At 50.1% G+C, this 16,201-nt stretch overlaps 1 protein-coding gene across 1 annotated transcript in view; it reads left to right on the forward strand.

The window, feature by feature from the left end:
* The window catches only part of Anks1a (ankyrin repeat and sterile alpha motif domain containing 1A), a 151,691-nt gene that overhangs the window by 55,085 nt on the left and 80,405 nt on the right, over nucleotides 1–16,201 (forward strand). Inside the window, 7 exon segments of the mRNA XM_035451787.1 lie at nucleotides 1,041–1,197; nucleotides 3,402–3,464; nucleotides 9,917–10,213; nucleotides 10,876–10,951; nucleotides 11,164–11,265; nucleotides 11,366–11,467; nucleotides 14,044–14,240. Coding sequence (XP_035307678.1) covers nucleotides 1,041–1,197; nucleotides 3,402–3,464; nucleotides 9,917–10,213; nucleotides 10,876–10,951; nucleotides 11,164–11,265; nucleotides 11,366–11,467; nucleotides 14,044–14,240 — 994 coding nt within the window.

Genomic DNA, 16,201 nt, shown 5'->3' on the forward strand with positions numbered 1-16,201 from the left:
GATGGCAATGAGAGCTGGAAACAAGGTCCTGGCGTCAGGAACCAGGGGCTCACCGAGATCTTCCCAGATCTTCCCGAGATCTTTCTTCTCTTTGGTGCTGACCTCCGTTAACACACACCCTCAGCCCTCATTTTATACTAGCAAGGTACAGGCCCACACACTGCAGATTCTGTCACTTGTCCAATGTGTGACCATTTGACGATTTGCTTCAGCACTGAACTCTTCTCAAGTTGAACGTGGACACCGTTTCTTTCTGAAATGACTTTAAAGCTAAAATCCAGGGCTGGCGAGATGGTCCAGAGGGTACAGCACTTGCTGCATGCCCAGTGACTGAACTTTGATCCCTGGGACCCACATGGTAGATGTAGGGAAATGACTCCCGAAAGTTGTCCCTTGACTTCCATATGCGCTCGCGCTCCAAGGCACACAGACACAGCATACTCACAAAGGAAGAAAACTTATACATTGAGACCCTTCTCAATAGTTGGGAAAGTCCAAATTAGTGTGACTCCTTTGAGTGACTGCCACTCAAAGGGGGCAGTTTGCTAGCCAGGTTTTCTTTGGCCTTGTGTCATCAAGAAGAAAGCCAGTCTTGTTGAAGCTATGAGATGATGCTCTGTGCATTCGTTGTATGTCTGTGACATTGATATTGCTCTGTCCTCTCTCAGCTCCCCAAGGCATTGGAATAGCTAGTGAGGAGCATTGCTTGCCTTGTTTAACCGCTTTTATGTAAATGCTGAGCGCTATTTAAATATTGCATACTAGGGAGTAATGCACAGTTTAGACAGAGAGTCCAGCATTTTCAGAGTACTGGGAAATAGATGGATTATCAAGGAAGGCCCCCGGGAAAGTGAGTCATTCAGTGTGCACAGGGAGTCAGCCTAGCAGCCACGCCAGTGACTGGGGGGCTTTAGAAGGAGATCTGGCAGTGAGCTCAGAGGAGGTGGCTAGCCATGGAGAGGTGACGTCAGAGGCCTCTGCAGTGCACCCCTGGAAGGACCTCTGGTTCTATAAGCTCATAGTTGGTTTTTGCTTTCTAGGGATGTGGTTGAGGTTCTTCTGAGGAACGACGCGCTGACCAATGTTGCTGACTCGAAAGGCTGCTACCCACTGCACTTGGCAGCGTGGAAGGGAGACGCCCAGATAGTACGCCTGCTCATCCACCAAGGGCCCTCGCACACCAGAGTCAACGAACAGGTTGGGAGAGAGACTGTCCTCTCCCTCAGCTGTGGCCAGACTGTGCCTCACTCAGTCCCGGGTGTAGCTCAGGACATAGTTCCTCCATTCCCTAGGCCTGAGCCCGTCATCAGGAGTAGTGGGGAGAACCTGTTCTGGAATTGTTTGCTTTTGTTTTTCCAGACAGGGTTTCTCTGTGTAGCCCTGGCTGTCTGGAATTCTCTCTGGAGACCAGGCTGGCCTTGGACCTAGAGGTCCGCTGGGGTCAATGGCGCATGCCACCACAAGGGGACTGGAGGGTGCAGTTTATATGCAGGGGATGCATGCAGATCTGAGCTAGAGTGTCACGCGCGCGCGCGCGCGCACACACACACACACACACACACACACACACACACACACACACGTGCACAGGCTCGCAGCATAAAATTGGATGTAGATCTTTCAAAATGATGTAGAGTTAATTTCAAACTTGAGGGTGACATAATTGTGATTTGTGCTTATGCTGTCTACAAGCAGCACAATATCCCTGGTGTTTGTCAGTGCCCTGTGAGCTATCTTGTTATTTCATACATCAGAAGTGAGAGTATTTGTGCTGGTGCTGAAAAAAAATAAGCTCACAACTCAAAACCATGTGGGTGCAGGTCAGAGGTGACCCAGCAAAATGAAGATCACTTCCACGATGTCCTCCGAGGCCCTGAGAGTGAGCATACACTGAAGAAAACACAGTTATTAGAACACAGAGGCAGCATTTAAGGAGAACCACCTAGCTGGATTTGCTGACACATGCCTGTAATCTCAGCACTTGGGAAGTGCAGACCAAAGATTCAAGAGTTTCACGATCATCCCTGGCTAGAGGCCAGCCTGGGCTACATGAGACCTTGCCTAGAGGAGGGGAGGGAAGGAGGGAAGAAAGAAAGGAAGGAAGCAAGGCAGGGGGAAAGAGGAAAGAGAAAAAATTACCTAAGCTAGCTCCAGTTGTTGGTGTACAGCCTGCATCCCCACACTCAAAAGGCTGAGGCAGAAAGTTCAGAAGTTCCAGGTAAGCCTAGACTACAACATGAGACCCTAATTTGAAAAGAAAAATAAAAGAGAAGAGAACCAAGAGAAAACCTTACAAGGCCTCTTAAGACAGCTTCTTTGTTCTTTGGAGAGAAGAGACTTTGCTACGAAGGCTCTTGTGACCCCCAGCCCTGTAGTTTGGGTCCCAGGATGCAGGTCCTCTGGGGAGGGGGTGTTTGTGGGCCCTGCTCCTGCGGTGCACAGAACACTGCTCCTCTCAGTGATCGCAGAGCTGGCTTCCTTGTGTTGGTGCTTGTTCACTCGCCTGAGGAGGTTGTTGTGCTGTGGAATGTTGGGGTCTTCCTCAAAACTTAGAGTGCCATCTGGCGAGTCTACTTGTCACAAGACCCACACAGGCTCCCACTGAGCTGCCAGAGCGAGGCTCGATTCTGAGAAGGGCAGCTCTGTCTGAGGAGGGAAGCCATCAGAGTCCCAGGTGCCTCCATTTGGAGACTGGATGTAGGGAGTAGCCTGTCAGCTTGCCATTCACTCACCCGAGGGGCTCCCGGATAGGTAAGCAGCAGATGTTGGACCATCAGCGAGGATGCCTGTGTGTGCCATGAGGATGACGGTGGTCTCACGTGTGCCTCTTTAGAACCCAAGTGTGGCTCTCCTGATTGAAACAGCAGTTTCTTTCTCTCCGAAAGAAATGACTGAGAAGCTTGCTTGTAACTAATATTCTTCAATGTTGAAAAACTGCCCACCCATTGAAGTCCTTCTCACTCAAGCAATTTTCAGCAGTCATTTCTAATCCTGTCTTCGCCCACTTTGCCTTGAAACACAGCTGCTTGGGATTTTGAGCCACTTGAGCGTGCTAGCTTGTCTTGCTCACAGCTGCGTCCTGCTGGAGTAGCAAGGATAGGTGGATGCCTGCCCAGTGCTTGAGTATTGCAGGCAGGGGCTGGGCAGGGTATGCAAAGTAGCTGGAAGAAGCGAATGGACCCAGGCCATTGCAAATACAACAATGATTTTAAAGCCGTTAATTTGGCGCCAGTGGATACGTAGGTAAGAGTGAGGTCCCTGGAGCTGCCCTCTCTTTAACTCCCTCAGGCACCCCAAGTTCAGATCCAGATTGTTTATCCTTGGGCCCCCAGGGCTACATATTGCTTTGATATATTTCATCCATTTTATCGTCACACTGTCTTTTCCTCTCCTTCTTATAGAATGCTCTTGAGATCAAAGAACTCAAAAAGTACGGCCCCTTTGACCCTTATATCAATGCCAAGGTGTGTACCTCATGGCCAGGACCCCACATTGTCCTGCGTTTCTGTATGCTGCGCCTCTGCTGTGGTCCTCCGGCTGCCTGCCCGAGCTCCTCTTCATCACCCTCCAGCCGCCTGCCTCAGCCCATCTGCTTTTGGCTTGTCTAGGGAAACCGCAGCACAGGGTCCGAGGCCTTATTTTTAAAACTATCCAGTTCAGGAAAGGTTGGGAATATCTGAAGCAGCAGGAGTAGGAACTAGGACCTCACTGTAAGCCTGCCGTATGCTTGCGACTCATGAGGCCATGGGAACTCAGCAAAGAGGCCCATCAAACAAATCTGCTCACTTGCAATGAGCACAGAAAGTGATTGACATGTACTTCTTGAAATTAAAGCTTTTTCCTTTTCATCTGCTCTCGCTTTTCTTTTGAAGCAGAATCTGACTTTCTTTCAGGTTTCCGTGGCCACAGTGGTGGTGTGGGGGACATGGGTGACTGCACTTCATTCTTTCAGAAGCTGTTGCTGGCTGCCACCCTCTCTTCCTGGGTTGCGCCTTTCTGCATGGTGCTTCATGGCTCTGTCCCAGTCTCTAGTGTCACTTCTCTCTCTGCTTTGTCACTGTTGGCCCAGAAGGGCTCTGAGACAGGAGCTGCAGGGTGCTGGCCTGATGACTGGGGACAGCAGTGGTTTGCTAGACCTCCATGACCAGCTGTCTCTCCAGGAGCCCTCTCCATAACGAGACAGCGCTTAGTAGGTGGTAGGTGCGGTTCCTTGCTCCTCACATGCTTCATCTGTATCCCTGCGTTTTACTCAGATGAATTTGGGGCTGCATGCACATGCTTTTTTCCCCTGTCTCTGTCTCTCTCCATCTCTGTTTCTGTCTTTTCTTGTATCTGCTCCCAACCCCCTAACCCCTCTAACTCCCCCAGCCCCCCGTTTGTGTGTGTGCCAGAGGTCAATGTTGAGTGTTTTCCCCAGTCACTCTCTACCTTAATTTTTGAGCCAGGCTCTCTCCCTGAGCCTGGAGCTTGCTGATCCAGCTGACTGACTGGCAGGGAATCCCCAGGACTCACCTCCCCAGTGCTGGAGTGCTTACCGCTTTTTACAGGGATGCTGTGTTTTCTCTGAGCCATGGTTTCCTCTTTTATAAAGTGGGGTGTCACTACCTTCATTGCTGGGCTGTTTTGGAGTCGCAACTAACAATCTGTGAGATGTTCTGCGATACCTCTGCAGTCTGTGGGGTTGGAGGTGTTGTTTTGTTTGCTTGTGGAGACGGGGGCTTCACCATGTAGTAGTGCTAGCTGTAGGCCAGGCTGGCATCGAACTCACAGAGCTCTGCCTGCCTCTGCCTCCCAAGTGCTGGGATTAAGGCACTACCTGTGCTATTCTGAAAAGGCACCATGTGATCTGTTTCCAGTGCTGGCGGGCGATTAGCCAAGCATTGCTCAGTGTGCCCAGGCTTTGTGTAGTGAGGAAGGAACCTGAGGTGACTGGTCCCACTTGTGCTTGAGTCGGCTTCTCAAGTGTGGATTAAACACTGAGCCCTTGGTTCTTCGAAGTGCTATCCCAAGTGTTTGATTTTGTGGACAGAAAAGAAAACAGGTTTTCAAGTCAGTGAACGCTTGTGTCTGGAAGGGCTGCCCGATCTCTGCTTTCTCCCCTTGAGTGTGCAAACAGCACCGGGGGCTGAGCTGGGCCGTGTGTGCAGAGGGTGCAGACTTGGTCCCACACCCTTGGGCTTTGTCCCAACTAAATTTGGGGTTTGGCTAGCCTGGCCCATGGCTAGGCATTGATTTACTGGAGCACATGTGGTTGCTCAGTGCTGTCTGGCTCAAGGACAGACTCAGAAGCAGATGTGGACATCCCAGGCTCTGCTGCTTCCTTTCAGCACCCTTCCTTTGCACCAGTCATCACAAGCCAGGGGATCTGAAAATGAGCCACAGCTACAGTAGAACCGTGGGGACCAGGTACCCTTGTAAGACAGCTCCCCCTTGGTCTGGCTGTCTTGTCTAAGCAAGCAGCATAGGCAAACTCTTTTTAGGGTAGACCAGTTTTTTCTTCACACCCCAGACCTTTCACACCCCAGAGTGGAAGGACCTTGAATTTGACCTGACTACATCAGGAGCACCAGAGGCTTCCAGAGAGCTTTCCATCTGAAGGGCTTTAGGGTTCCTGCAGCCCAGGTTCTGGACTGCGGTGCATGCTTCTTGTGCAGAGCACCGAACATCCCGCCCTTTGCTTTTACTCTCTCCCTGTGCAGCTGTGGCCATGGCTGGCGATGTGCTTGAGAGTAAACTATTTATGCCTTGGCTCCATAAACTTAGTTTTCACCTGAGGTCTGAGCACAAAGACATCCACTTATTTTTTTAAGGATTTTATTTATTTATTTATTTATTATGTATACAACATCCTGCTTCCATGTATATCTGCACACCAGAAGAGGGCACCAGATCTCAAAACGGATGGTTATGAGCCACCATGTGGTTGCTGGGAATTGAACTCAGGACCTCTGGAAGAGCAGCCAGTGCTCTTAACCTCTGAGCCATCTCTCCAGCCCCAAAGACATCCACTTATAAGGCTGAACATGGCAGGGCACACCTGTGTCCTGGCACTCGGGCTGAGGCAGAAGAGTTACTGAAAGTCTGAGGGCTCTGTGAGTAATGGCTGGCCAGGAGCATGGTGGGACCTTGTCTGAAAACAGTAAGGAGACCTTGATATAGTCACCAAATTCGGAAAATTCCAAGTTTCCTAATACGCTGCCCATGTTCATGGTTTGGCCCTTGTCCTCATGATGCCATCGCCTTCCCTTCCCCTTGCCATCCCTCCTCTCCGCCGCCCTCCCCTCCTGTCACTCTTACACTCTTCAGCCATGATGCGGCTGTTACTCTGATGGTTAGGTTAGGTTACTTGTCCCACAGAAGGGATACCCTTAGTGTGTCATCAGGTCACAGACTGTCTCCTTAATAACAGTGGTCTTGCAGGTGGTTTCATTCCTTAGGGGGATGGGGACTAAAGGTGCAATCAGAAGGGTCTTGAATATGCTAGGCAGCCATTCTGCTACTGAGTAAAATAATCCTAGCCCTTGTTTTAAGACAAGTTCTGGCTGTAAAGTTCAGGCTGGTCTTGAACTCACGATCCTTTATATTCCTACCTCAGTCTTCTGAGTGCTGGGATTATAGGTGTGTCCTATCATACCAGCAAGAATTTTAAATAGTAGTTTTATGTGCCCTTACACTCTTAACAGCTTTCGTGGCCAAGTCTGTGGTTGGGCCAGTGACTGGTTATTTTTAAGCTCTGTGTAGGTCCCAGATGAGTCTTTTGAGATTCACTGGTCTGAGCCGACTTCCTACCTGTTTTCCTAATAACAAACAGAATCACCTGCTGCCTGGCTCATGTCCCTGGGGTGCTGGTTGTGGTTTCTCAGCCGGCCTGGAGTGTCTTTCTACTGTCCCCTTTGGTCCAAGGTCTGCGCTGCAGGAGGGAGCTGAACTCTTCTTTGCCATTGTGGGTCACTCTTTTTCCCATTTTCTTAACTTTGTACACACGGTTTTTGGCTTTCTTCCTGGTCATGTCTCTAGAACCTGCACCAAAATTGTAGACAGCTACAGCTCTGTCTCCTTACCACAGGCCTCTGTCCACAGGGAAGACGTGAGCCCAACTGTGACAGGATACTCCCTGTGGAAATATGATTTTCTCTGCTCACTTATGAATATGTATATTTGTGAGTCACATATAGGATCTGAAGTTGAGTGGAATCTGCAGAGAGTAGACCCTGTTTTCTTAGACCTGTTGACTGTAACAGGGAAAACTTAATTTCACGGTGAGTGGGGATGGAAGCTTAGTGGAGGCTTTAGCATCGAGTTTTTAAGGCTAGCTTGGGCCACATGCCCTTCCCCCAGTTTAGAGTAAGATGATTACATGTTGTTCAGAAGGGTGCAAGGGAAGTATGATCTGAATCTGTGTTCTCCTCGGGATCCCTGCCCCTCTCTAGGGTCCATAAATCAATCAGAGGACCCCTTAGCCTAACAGTGCTCAGCTCTGAAAAGAAACCAGGAGCCTGTAGCAGTGGCCAGTGCTCAGCCATGGTGATGTGCTCACCACAGACAAGCTCACGAAAGCTAAACACCAGCCCACGTCTGGCAAATAGATTTTCTCTCAGATGCCTCTACACTGTGCCAGTGAGGTGTGGTTAGATGATGTTTAACACCAGGCAGGCAATGTGCTTCCAGGGCTAACCAAAATTGTGCCTTTAGCAGGTCAATTTTGGGACAGCGTCTCCATTCTAGCAGAAGCCAATAGGTCAAAGAAAACCAGTAAACACCTAAAAAGCACTTGCTGTATTTTTCTGCTTCATCGTCGTCGTGGTAGGGTACATTAGGGACTAAACCCAGCCGCACGCCCCCCCCCCCAAGCTGTGCTAAGCATGTGTTCTGCCACTGAGCCATATTTCCAGCATATCCTTGTACCTCTGTCTCCCTCCCTCCTGCCTCTCCCTCTCTCCTTCCCTCGCTGGACAGTTTTGTCTTTAGGGCTTTATAATTTTTCCGTCTCTAAGTCACATGTTATAAAGTCTAGGACTTAATTCTGGATGTCGGGAGGCACCATGGCTGTAATGGTTTTCTTCAGAGTCAGCAAATTTTACTGGATGAAGTGCTATTGAGAGAAGGTGGCTTTGTGGCCCTGGTTGGCATGCGAAAGTTGAGGTAGAAAACTCCGAGACCTTTCTTAAACTTCTGTGGGTTGCACTTTCCAGAAAACTGCCATGAGCTCTGTTGAAGGAGCTGTGCTTTATTACAAGGAAGTGAGGTGACAGGCCTGAGTTTGGTCCTAGGTTGGTAGGAGGCTGGCATGCCCAACAGCCGGCCACGGGGAGCCGCACACATTTGCCTCCGGTTGGGCCTCTGAGAGTTGTGCCCTGTGGCTGCTGAGCTGATCTGGTCTGAGCCGAGCCGAGCTGTGCTGTGCTCTGTCGAGTCGTCTGTGTCTTGTTCATTTGTTTTTCTCTCTGCATGCGCCCCTGCTACCGCCTTTTCTGCCTTTGTTCCCTCACTCTGGCCGCTTGGGGCCTTGGTCTCAGCAACTCATCCATTTTTGTGTAGCTGGGGGAAAAAGCCAAAAACAAAATGATGAAGTCAAAAGCAGATGGTATTGATGCATGTTTGGGTGACTGTTCATCTGCCCCTTCTGTTGTCACTAACAATTTATACAACTGTAGACATAGTTCATCTTTAACTTGTGGCGACTGACAGGTGCACAGTATTGATTCGGGGCCAGCCCTCTCCAGCCTCGTCTTCCCCAAAGTAGCAGAAGCTGCCTGGGTAAACTGAGGACTGAGACGTGTGAGAGCCTTGCTCTCTCTCATGAGCACTTCTGTGAAAAGAGAGGTTGTGAAAAGCTGTCTGCCTCAATTACATGTCATCAGCCTCAATGAAGAATGCGATTGACATGACTCATATTTTACTTTTTTTTAAAGATTTTATTTATTATGTATTAAACATTCTGCTTCCATGTATATCTGCACACCAGAAGAGGGCACCAGATCTCATAAAGGATGGTTGTGAGTCACCATGTGGTTGCTGGGAATTGAACTCAGGACCATTGGAAGAGCAGCCAGTGCTCTTAACCTCTGAGTTACTGAGTAAACCCATATTTTACTCTTGACAGTTGAAAAGGCACAAAGTTCCCCAGGTTTACCCCAGACTCTATCCTTGAGGCAAAATTGGCATCAGAGGCCTTCAGACTCCGACAGTTTTGCATTGGAATATTTTGCACCTCTCATACCCCAACATCCCAGGGCCTGTCCCTTTCTTACATGAGACGGTCCCCAGCGTGCTCCCTCTTATGCAGTAGAAGCTGCATGCATGGCTCCATGTGTCCTTCTGCAGCAGGCATGAGGGCCGGAATAGGGTGAGCCTGTGCCTTCCTCCTCAGAAATGTCTTCTACCTTTAGAGTGGTTTGCGGTGCTCTGCTCTGTTACTCTCCCTTCTGGCTGGCTGATTTGCATGCCAGGAGCTACAGATGACAACCTCCTTTAAAAAAGCTTCCTGGAAGGCTGTGTATGGTGGATAAATGGAACCACGGGGTTGGACAAAGAAATGCTTGTAAAGCCAGTTGAAGTTTAAAGTGAAACAATGGCAGTGATACAGTATCCATGCATGCCTGGGCATCTTCCAAATGCCTGCCAAACTCCCTGGTTCCCTCTCCTTCAGTATGGAGATGTGCCCTTGAAGGCACACAGAGCCTGCAAATGTTCCCGGAATGTTCCCTTCCTGCAGGGAATGGAGGCAGATGTGGCCAGTGGGAGCAATCAGGCTTGATTGTTTGGGGCGGTGCCTGGATTCTGACTCTTGTAAAGTTCCCGAGTATTGCTGCTATTTTTCTCATTTAAATTTCAGTGGTTTTGTGGGTGATTACACAGGCAGATGTTAGTCCCCCACCCCACTCCTGTCTGACATGCTGTGCTTGTCAACCCTTAGAACAACGACAACGAGACCGCCCTGCATTGTGCAGCGCAGTACGGCCACACGGAGGTAGTGAAGGCGCTGTTGGAGGAGCTCACAGACCCCACCATGCGCAACAACAAATTCGAAACACCTCTGGACTTGGCAGCGCTCTACGGGCGGCTGGAGGTGGTGAAGATGCTGCTGAGTGCACACCCCAACCTCCTGAGCTGCAGCACTAGGAAGCACACCCCCTTACACTTGGCCGCACGGAACGGCCACAAGGCTGTGGTGCAGGTCCTGCTGGACGCCGGCATGGATAGCAACTACCAGGTAGCGAGGCAGACAGCTCTCCCGGCACAGGCTCTCGGTCTGTGGAAAAGACACAAATAAGTGCTGCTGGGCTGTGTGTGCTCAGCGCGTTTCATATCACACTCACGTGCTTCTGTTTGTCACTTTGTCCCGCTCTGACATCTTAGAGGAAAATGAGCTCTGTGGAGTGAGTCTAGTGTTTTGCTTGTTTCTTTTCAGGGTGTGGGGTACAGTCTTGGAACCCTGAAAAGAAGTGCTTGAGGGCCATCTCAGAGCCAGAAAGTTCATTATCTTCCCACACTTGCCCCTCCCACCCCCTCAACCTCCTCTGTGGCGGCAGGCTTCTCAGTCAGTACTGCCTTAAGCTTGGTGCTGACTCTCCACGTGGGCCATGAGGTGCTTTTATTCCTCTTCCCCGGGGAACAAGGAGCTTGTTCGGGTTTTGTTGGTCAGCATCTCTACAAGCAGTGGGGGCGCATGCACGTGGCCTGCAATAGCACACGGGTGGTCTTGCTATGTCAGCCGTGGTGGTTTTAGAACCCATACAAGGAATGTTGGGAAGAGAAGCCCCCGGAGGGCTCTGTGTGGCTCAGTTGCCTCCCCTCCTTATTGGCGTCCCACTTGTCATGTGACACACCCAACTGTTCTCATGACGTGCTGCTGCGCTCTTGTTTGCCTTCCAGACGGAGATGGGCAGCGCTTTGCATGAGGCTGCTTTGTTTGGCAAGACCGATGTGGTGCAAATTCTGCTAGCTGCAGGTGAGGTTGGAGGGCTGACCCACGTGCCAGCATACGTGTGCCAGCATACGTATACGTGTGCGGTGTAGAGCACTGGGACTTGCTCCCGGAAGGCTGGACTGTTGATGACTGTGGGTGAAGAATGTTGGCTGTGCAGCCTGAGAGCGAGCTCTGGGTGTCCTTGGACTTGCCTAAAGATGCTCACCTTCCTGGTCCCCTGCTGTCCTTTCCAGGGATCGACGTGAACATAAAGGACAACCGTGGACTGACTGCCCTCGACACGGTGCGGGACCTGCCTTCTCAGAAGAGCCAGCAGATAGCCGCCCTAATAGAAGGTGTGGGCCACCTCACTCACTGTCTGGGGGCTGGGGACGGCGATCCTACAGTGCACCATGCTCCGGGCAGCCTCTCATCTCTAACCATCTTCCCATCCAGATCACATGATCGGGAAAAGACGTGTGAAAGAAGTAGATAAGACCTCCACAGCCCAGCTACCTCTCCTCTCAGGCACAGACGCCACAGCACCAAAGTCTCAGGGTGAGGTGTTTCTTCACAGCCAGGAAAGAGGTACAGCCTGAGGAGAGTCAGTCACGCTTGGGCAAAATGGAAAATTCTTAGTTCAAATAATAATTGCAGGGTGGTGTTATGACTTACGCAGTTCAGTTGTGCCCATGAAATTTTAGCAGGCACTATGTAGATTTTACTATGGATGTTATCTGCCCTAATCTTCCCTTTTCATTAAAAAAAAGCCTTTTTTTTTTTTTTTTAAATTAAGCCAAGTATGTGCCTTAACCCTAGCACTTAAAAAACAGGCAGTTTTCTGTGAGTTCAGCCCGGTCCACATAGTAAGTTCTAGGCTAGCCAGGGCTATACAGTAAGACCTTGTCTAAAAAAAAAAAAAGGCAAAACAATGTGTGTGTGTGTGTGTGTGTGTGTGTGTGTGTGTGTGGCCAGGTGTGTGTGTGGCCAGGTGTGTGTATGTGCACTGCATGCATTCAGGAACCCGTAACAGTCAGAAGAGGGTGTTGGGTTCTATAGACGGTTGTGAGCTGCCATGTGGGTGCTGGGAACTGAGCTAGGACCTCTTCAGGAACAGTGAGCGCTCTTAACCTCTGAGCCATCTCTCTAGCTCCAGGAGCTCTTTTTGTCTTGGCCTCCACTTCTGTGGGGCTGTGTAATTGGCAGGATCATCCCAGAACACAGGGCAGTGTGTCGGGAACGGTTGGTCTAGTGAGGGTCTGCTGCCTAGTCCTACACACGGCAGTTATGGCACTAAATCGTGGTGTGGAGGAGGTGTAGGTAGGAAGTTCTCAGCAGCAGCAGCAGAACCCTGTAATTGTTGTGGTTTTTGTTGTTGTTTGTTTTTACTCTTTGGGGACGTGCCACACAGGTCCCAAATAAATATGCAGAGACATATTCTTACTTTTGAATGCCCAGCCTTAGACTGGCTTGTTTCTAGCCAGCTTTTCTAACTCACATTATCCCGTTTCTCTTTAACTATATTTTGCCTCTGTGCTTTTTACCTTCTTTATTCTATTTATTAATTGCGTATGCAATGTTCTGCCTGCACACCAGAAGAGGGCACCAGATCTCATTATAGATAGTTGTGAGCCACCATGTATATGGTTGCTGGGAATTGAACTTAGGACCTCTGGAAGAGCAGCCGGTACCTCTGAGCCATCATCTCTCCACCTCCCTTTCTTTATTCTGTATATCTTTCTTTCCTCTTTATCCCACAGGTGGCTGGCCCCTGGTGTTCTCTCCTTCTCCTTTTCTCAATCTTTCCACTTCTCTCAAGCCTAGAGTTCTCTTCCTATTTATTCTCTCTGCCTGGCAGCCCCACCTATCCCTCTCCTGTCTAGCTATTGGCTGTTCAGCTCTTTATTAAACTAATGAGGTGTATTAGGCAGGCAAAGTAACACAGCTTCACAGAGTTAAACAAATGCAACATAAAAGAATGCAACACATCTTTGTGTCATTAAACAAATGTTCCACAGTGTAAACAAATGTAACACATCTTAAACTAATATTCCACAACAGATTCCTTTCTGGTTTACTGAACAGCCTGTGGTGTGAGAAAAGACAAAGACAAACCCTAATTGACAACGTCCCCCAAATGTAGATGGCAATAAACTGTGAAGCAACCCAGAGAGGGGAGGGGCTGGAGCAGTGCGTAAGTGGGAGGGCCCAAGGCTCCCCACTTGCCTGTGCTGGCTCCTCAGAATCCCCAGCCTCAGCCCCACTCACATCCCCACTCCAAACTTTTCCTTGATTTTTGCAGTCTGTTAGCAGTGGGGTCAGTCATTCACTGAGCTCTTGGCTATCAAGGAGCTCACACTGACTGACATCTGTGATATTACAAGCCACTCAGGGATGCCATTTCTAACAGTGCTGAGGGGACAGCCATTAAGTCATGAGTGCCTTGTCTCAGAGGCTTCGCTTTCCTCTGAGTGTTTGGGGCTTTCATCAAATCACTTGATGAAAGCCAGCTCCAAATTCAAAGAGAAACCCTGCCTCAAAAGCACAAGATGAAGGCTGAGCGTGGCACACACCTTTAATCCCCATGTTTGGGAAGCAGAGTCAGGCGGATGGATCTCTGTGAGTTCCAGGACAGCCTGGTCTACAGAGTGAGTTCAGAGGCAGGTAAATCTCTGTGAGTTTGAGGACAGTCTGGTCTTCAAAGCAAGTTCTAGGACCGCCAGGGCTACACAGAGAAACCCTGCCCCCAGAAAAACAAAAACAAAACAACAACAAAAATCAGCGGTAATCTGAAGCATTCCTTTAATTTTCAGTTACACATTGCTACATGTTCAGGTTAAGTTCCATTCACATGGTGTTGAGATGCTGGAGTCCTTACAACGGATGTGGGAATTACATATTTAAAGTGCTCGCTTTTTTGTTGGGAATTGGGCCCAGGGCTGCTTGCATGCTAAGCTGGAGTTCTACCACTGTGCTGCACTCCTCTTTATGGAATCAGAGAAAATCAGCCCTTGCTTGTCCTTATCAAAGCGATCGTGTTCCCTGTGGGTTAGTGTTCATTACGGTTCATATTGCCAAGGAGCCCAGGCTCTGCCCCCTTTACTAATGATCTTGCCCTCTGTCCTCTTCTCCAGGGAATGCGGAGAAAGCAGTAACTGAACTGGTCATTGATTTTGACACACATGCTGAGGAGGAGGGTCCCTATGAGGCACTGTACAATGCTGTGTCCTGCCACTCCCTGGACAGCACGGCCAGTGGGCGATCATCTGACCGAGATTCTGTGAACAAGGAGGCCGAGGCCATGGGAGGAAGAGCTGCTGGAGTGAGGCCTGTATGTGGCCCAGGCCTGAGCCTGCTGGGGATGTGTTAAGCTGATGGGGTCCTGGCAAGAGGGAGTCTGGCGCCCACTCTTTGTTTCAGAGGCCTAGCCCACCTGCTGTTCTTTGGGGGGCTCTGCCTTGTCTCTCCTGTTCACTGTGGTGAACCTACAGATGGCACTGGGGTACAAGGTCAGGGTAGCCAGTTTGCATCTCTCTGTCCCCGCTGCCTTAGCACCCATCTGTGTCTTCTGGTTTAGCCTCAGTGCTGTTCAAGCCCTTGGGATCTTGCTGTGTGTGGTTTGTTCTCTCAGGAGAACTCCCCAGTGGCAGGAGATGCCGGCTGTTCCCAGTCCTGTTGGCCTTACCAGCCATATGGATGGGGTGGTCCTGTCGCATGAGGAGGGCCTAGCAAGACTTAATCAGACTGTGTGCGCACTAATCAGACATGATGTCTGTTGGCTGACTCTCACTAGTGCGCACTTATCAGACATGATGTCTGTTGGCTGACTCTCACTAGTCCCATCTCGTGAAAGCAGTGCTGTTTCTCCTTGCTCTGTCCCTCCTGTCTTGGCACTGTTTTGTTCATGGGCCTCCAGGCTCCTGATGCCCGCCCCCTTCTCCTCCAGAGGCAATCTGCCTTGCGATGTCTGCAGCCCCATCCCCACTTTCTTTCCATCTCCACACCTTGTTATCCGAGTTGTCACACCCCGCCAGTTGTCTGGCATGGCTGGCTAACCATGAGACAGATTTGGGGCATATGTGGTTTGTTTTTTTTTTTTTTTTTTTTCTGTTGACTTTCCCTTCTGGCCCAGTTCTGGCAGGGGCAGTGTCCTCCTTGACCTTTCCAACTGTGGCCTGGCACGTTCTTTGTTGGTGGTCTCCTTGCCCTGCCCTCTGCCCCAATGCAATTGCAGTGGTTTGAGTGTGGCGGTCAGTGAGCCTCTAGTGTGGCGGCCTAGCAGAGGAGGTGTAGCAAGTCCCTCCTCACTATGAGTGGTGAAGAACATTTGCTATTGATATCTAACCTGTGTGAGAAGGCTTTGCTTTAAGTGGGGCTTACAGGTGTCACCCAGTAGGGGGTGCTAGTGCCTTTGGTAGAAGCCACACAGTCCTGCAGAGAACTGAGCAACCTTTGATGGCCAGCCTCTCTGCTGGTTGTGCTAAGCAAAAGCCAGAGCGTCTCGGTGTGCACGCTTTGTCGTGTATGCATAAGTATGTTGTAGCCATTCTTGTTCTAGTTTTCTGGCCTCACAGGAGGACTGAGTGATGGAGGCTGGTGTGGAGCATGGGAGGACTGAGTGATGGAGCCTGGTGTGGAGCCAGGAGGACTGAGTGATGGAGGCTGGTGTAGAGGAGATTAGCATGTTTGAACAGGGAGGTCCCAGGTGCCAGAATCCAAAACAGCATCTATGCAAATTTCTCTGGAAATCTGTCCTTCAGCATCAGCATTCCAAACCCCACCTACTTTAGCAGTATAGAGCTGATCTGCAAACCTGGGGCTGAACCTAGGGCCAGCCCTGTGCCAGCCCTCCCCTGAATAAGAGGCAGTGGCTCCCCGGCCTTTGACTTTGCCACACCAAGGTCATCTGTGTTCCTGAAGTTGTCCATCCTTCATTTACCTGCTCAATGCCCCCCTTCAGTGAGTTCCTTACTATGAGATAGGGTTGGAAAACCACAGCCCACTGACAGGAGCCTTGTTTTTGAATGAAGTTGCATGTACCATTTGCCTGTTGTCTGTGGTAGGACTGACTGTGAAGCCTAGCATAGGTGCTTTAGGTCCTTGGAGAACAAGCTTGCCAGCCCCTGTCCTAGGGAGTCTGGTGCCCAAGCCCCTGTCTAAATGAGCAGGAGTGAACACAGGGTTCCCTGTAGCCACATATTTATTACTGAAAGGGCAATTAAAAACCAGAGACGTACTGGTTAATGCCAGCACCTGGAGGCAGAGGTGGGAGGAGCTCTGTGAGGCCAGTCT

The sequence above is a fragment of the Cricetulus griseus genome (assembly GCF_003668045.3).
Source record: "Cricetulus griseus strain 17A/GY chromosome 1 unlocalized genomic scaffold, alternate assembly CriGri-PICRH-1.0 chr1_0, whole genome shotgun sequence".
Lineage (NCBI taxonomy): Eukaryota > Metazoa > Chordata > Mammalia > Rodentia > Cricetidae > Cricetulus > Cricetulus griseus.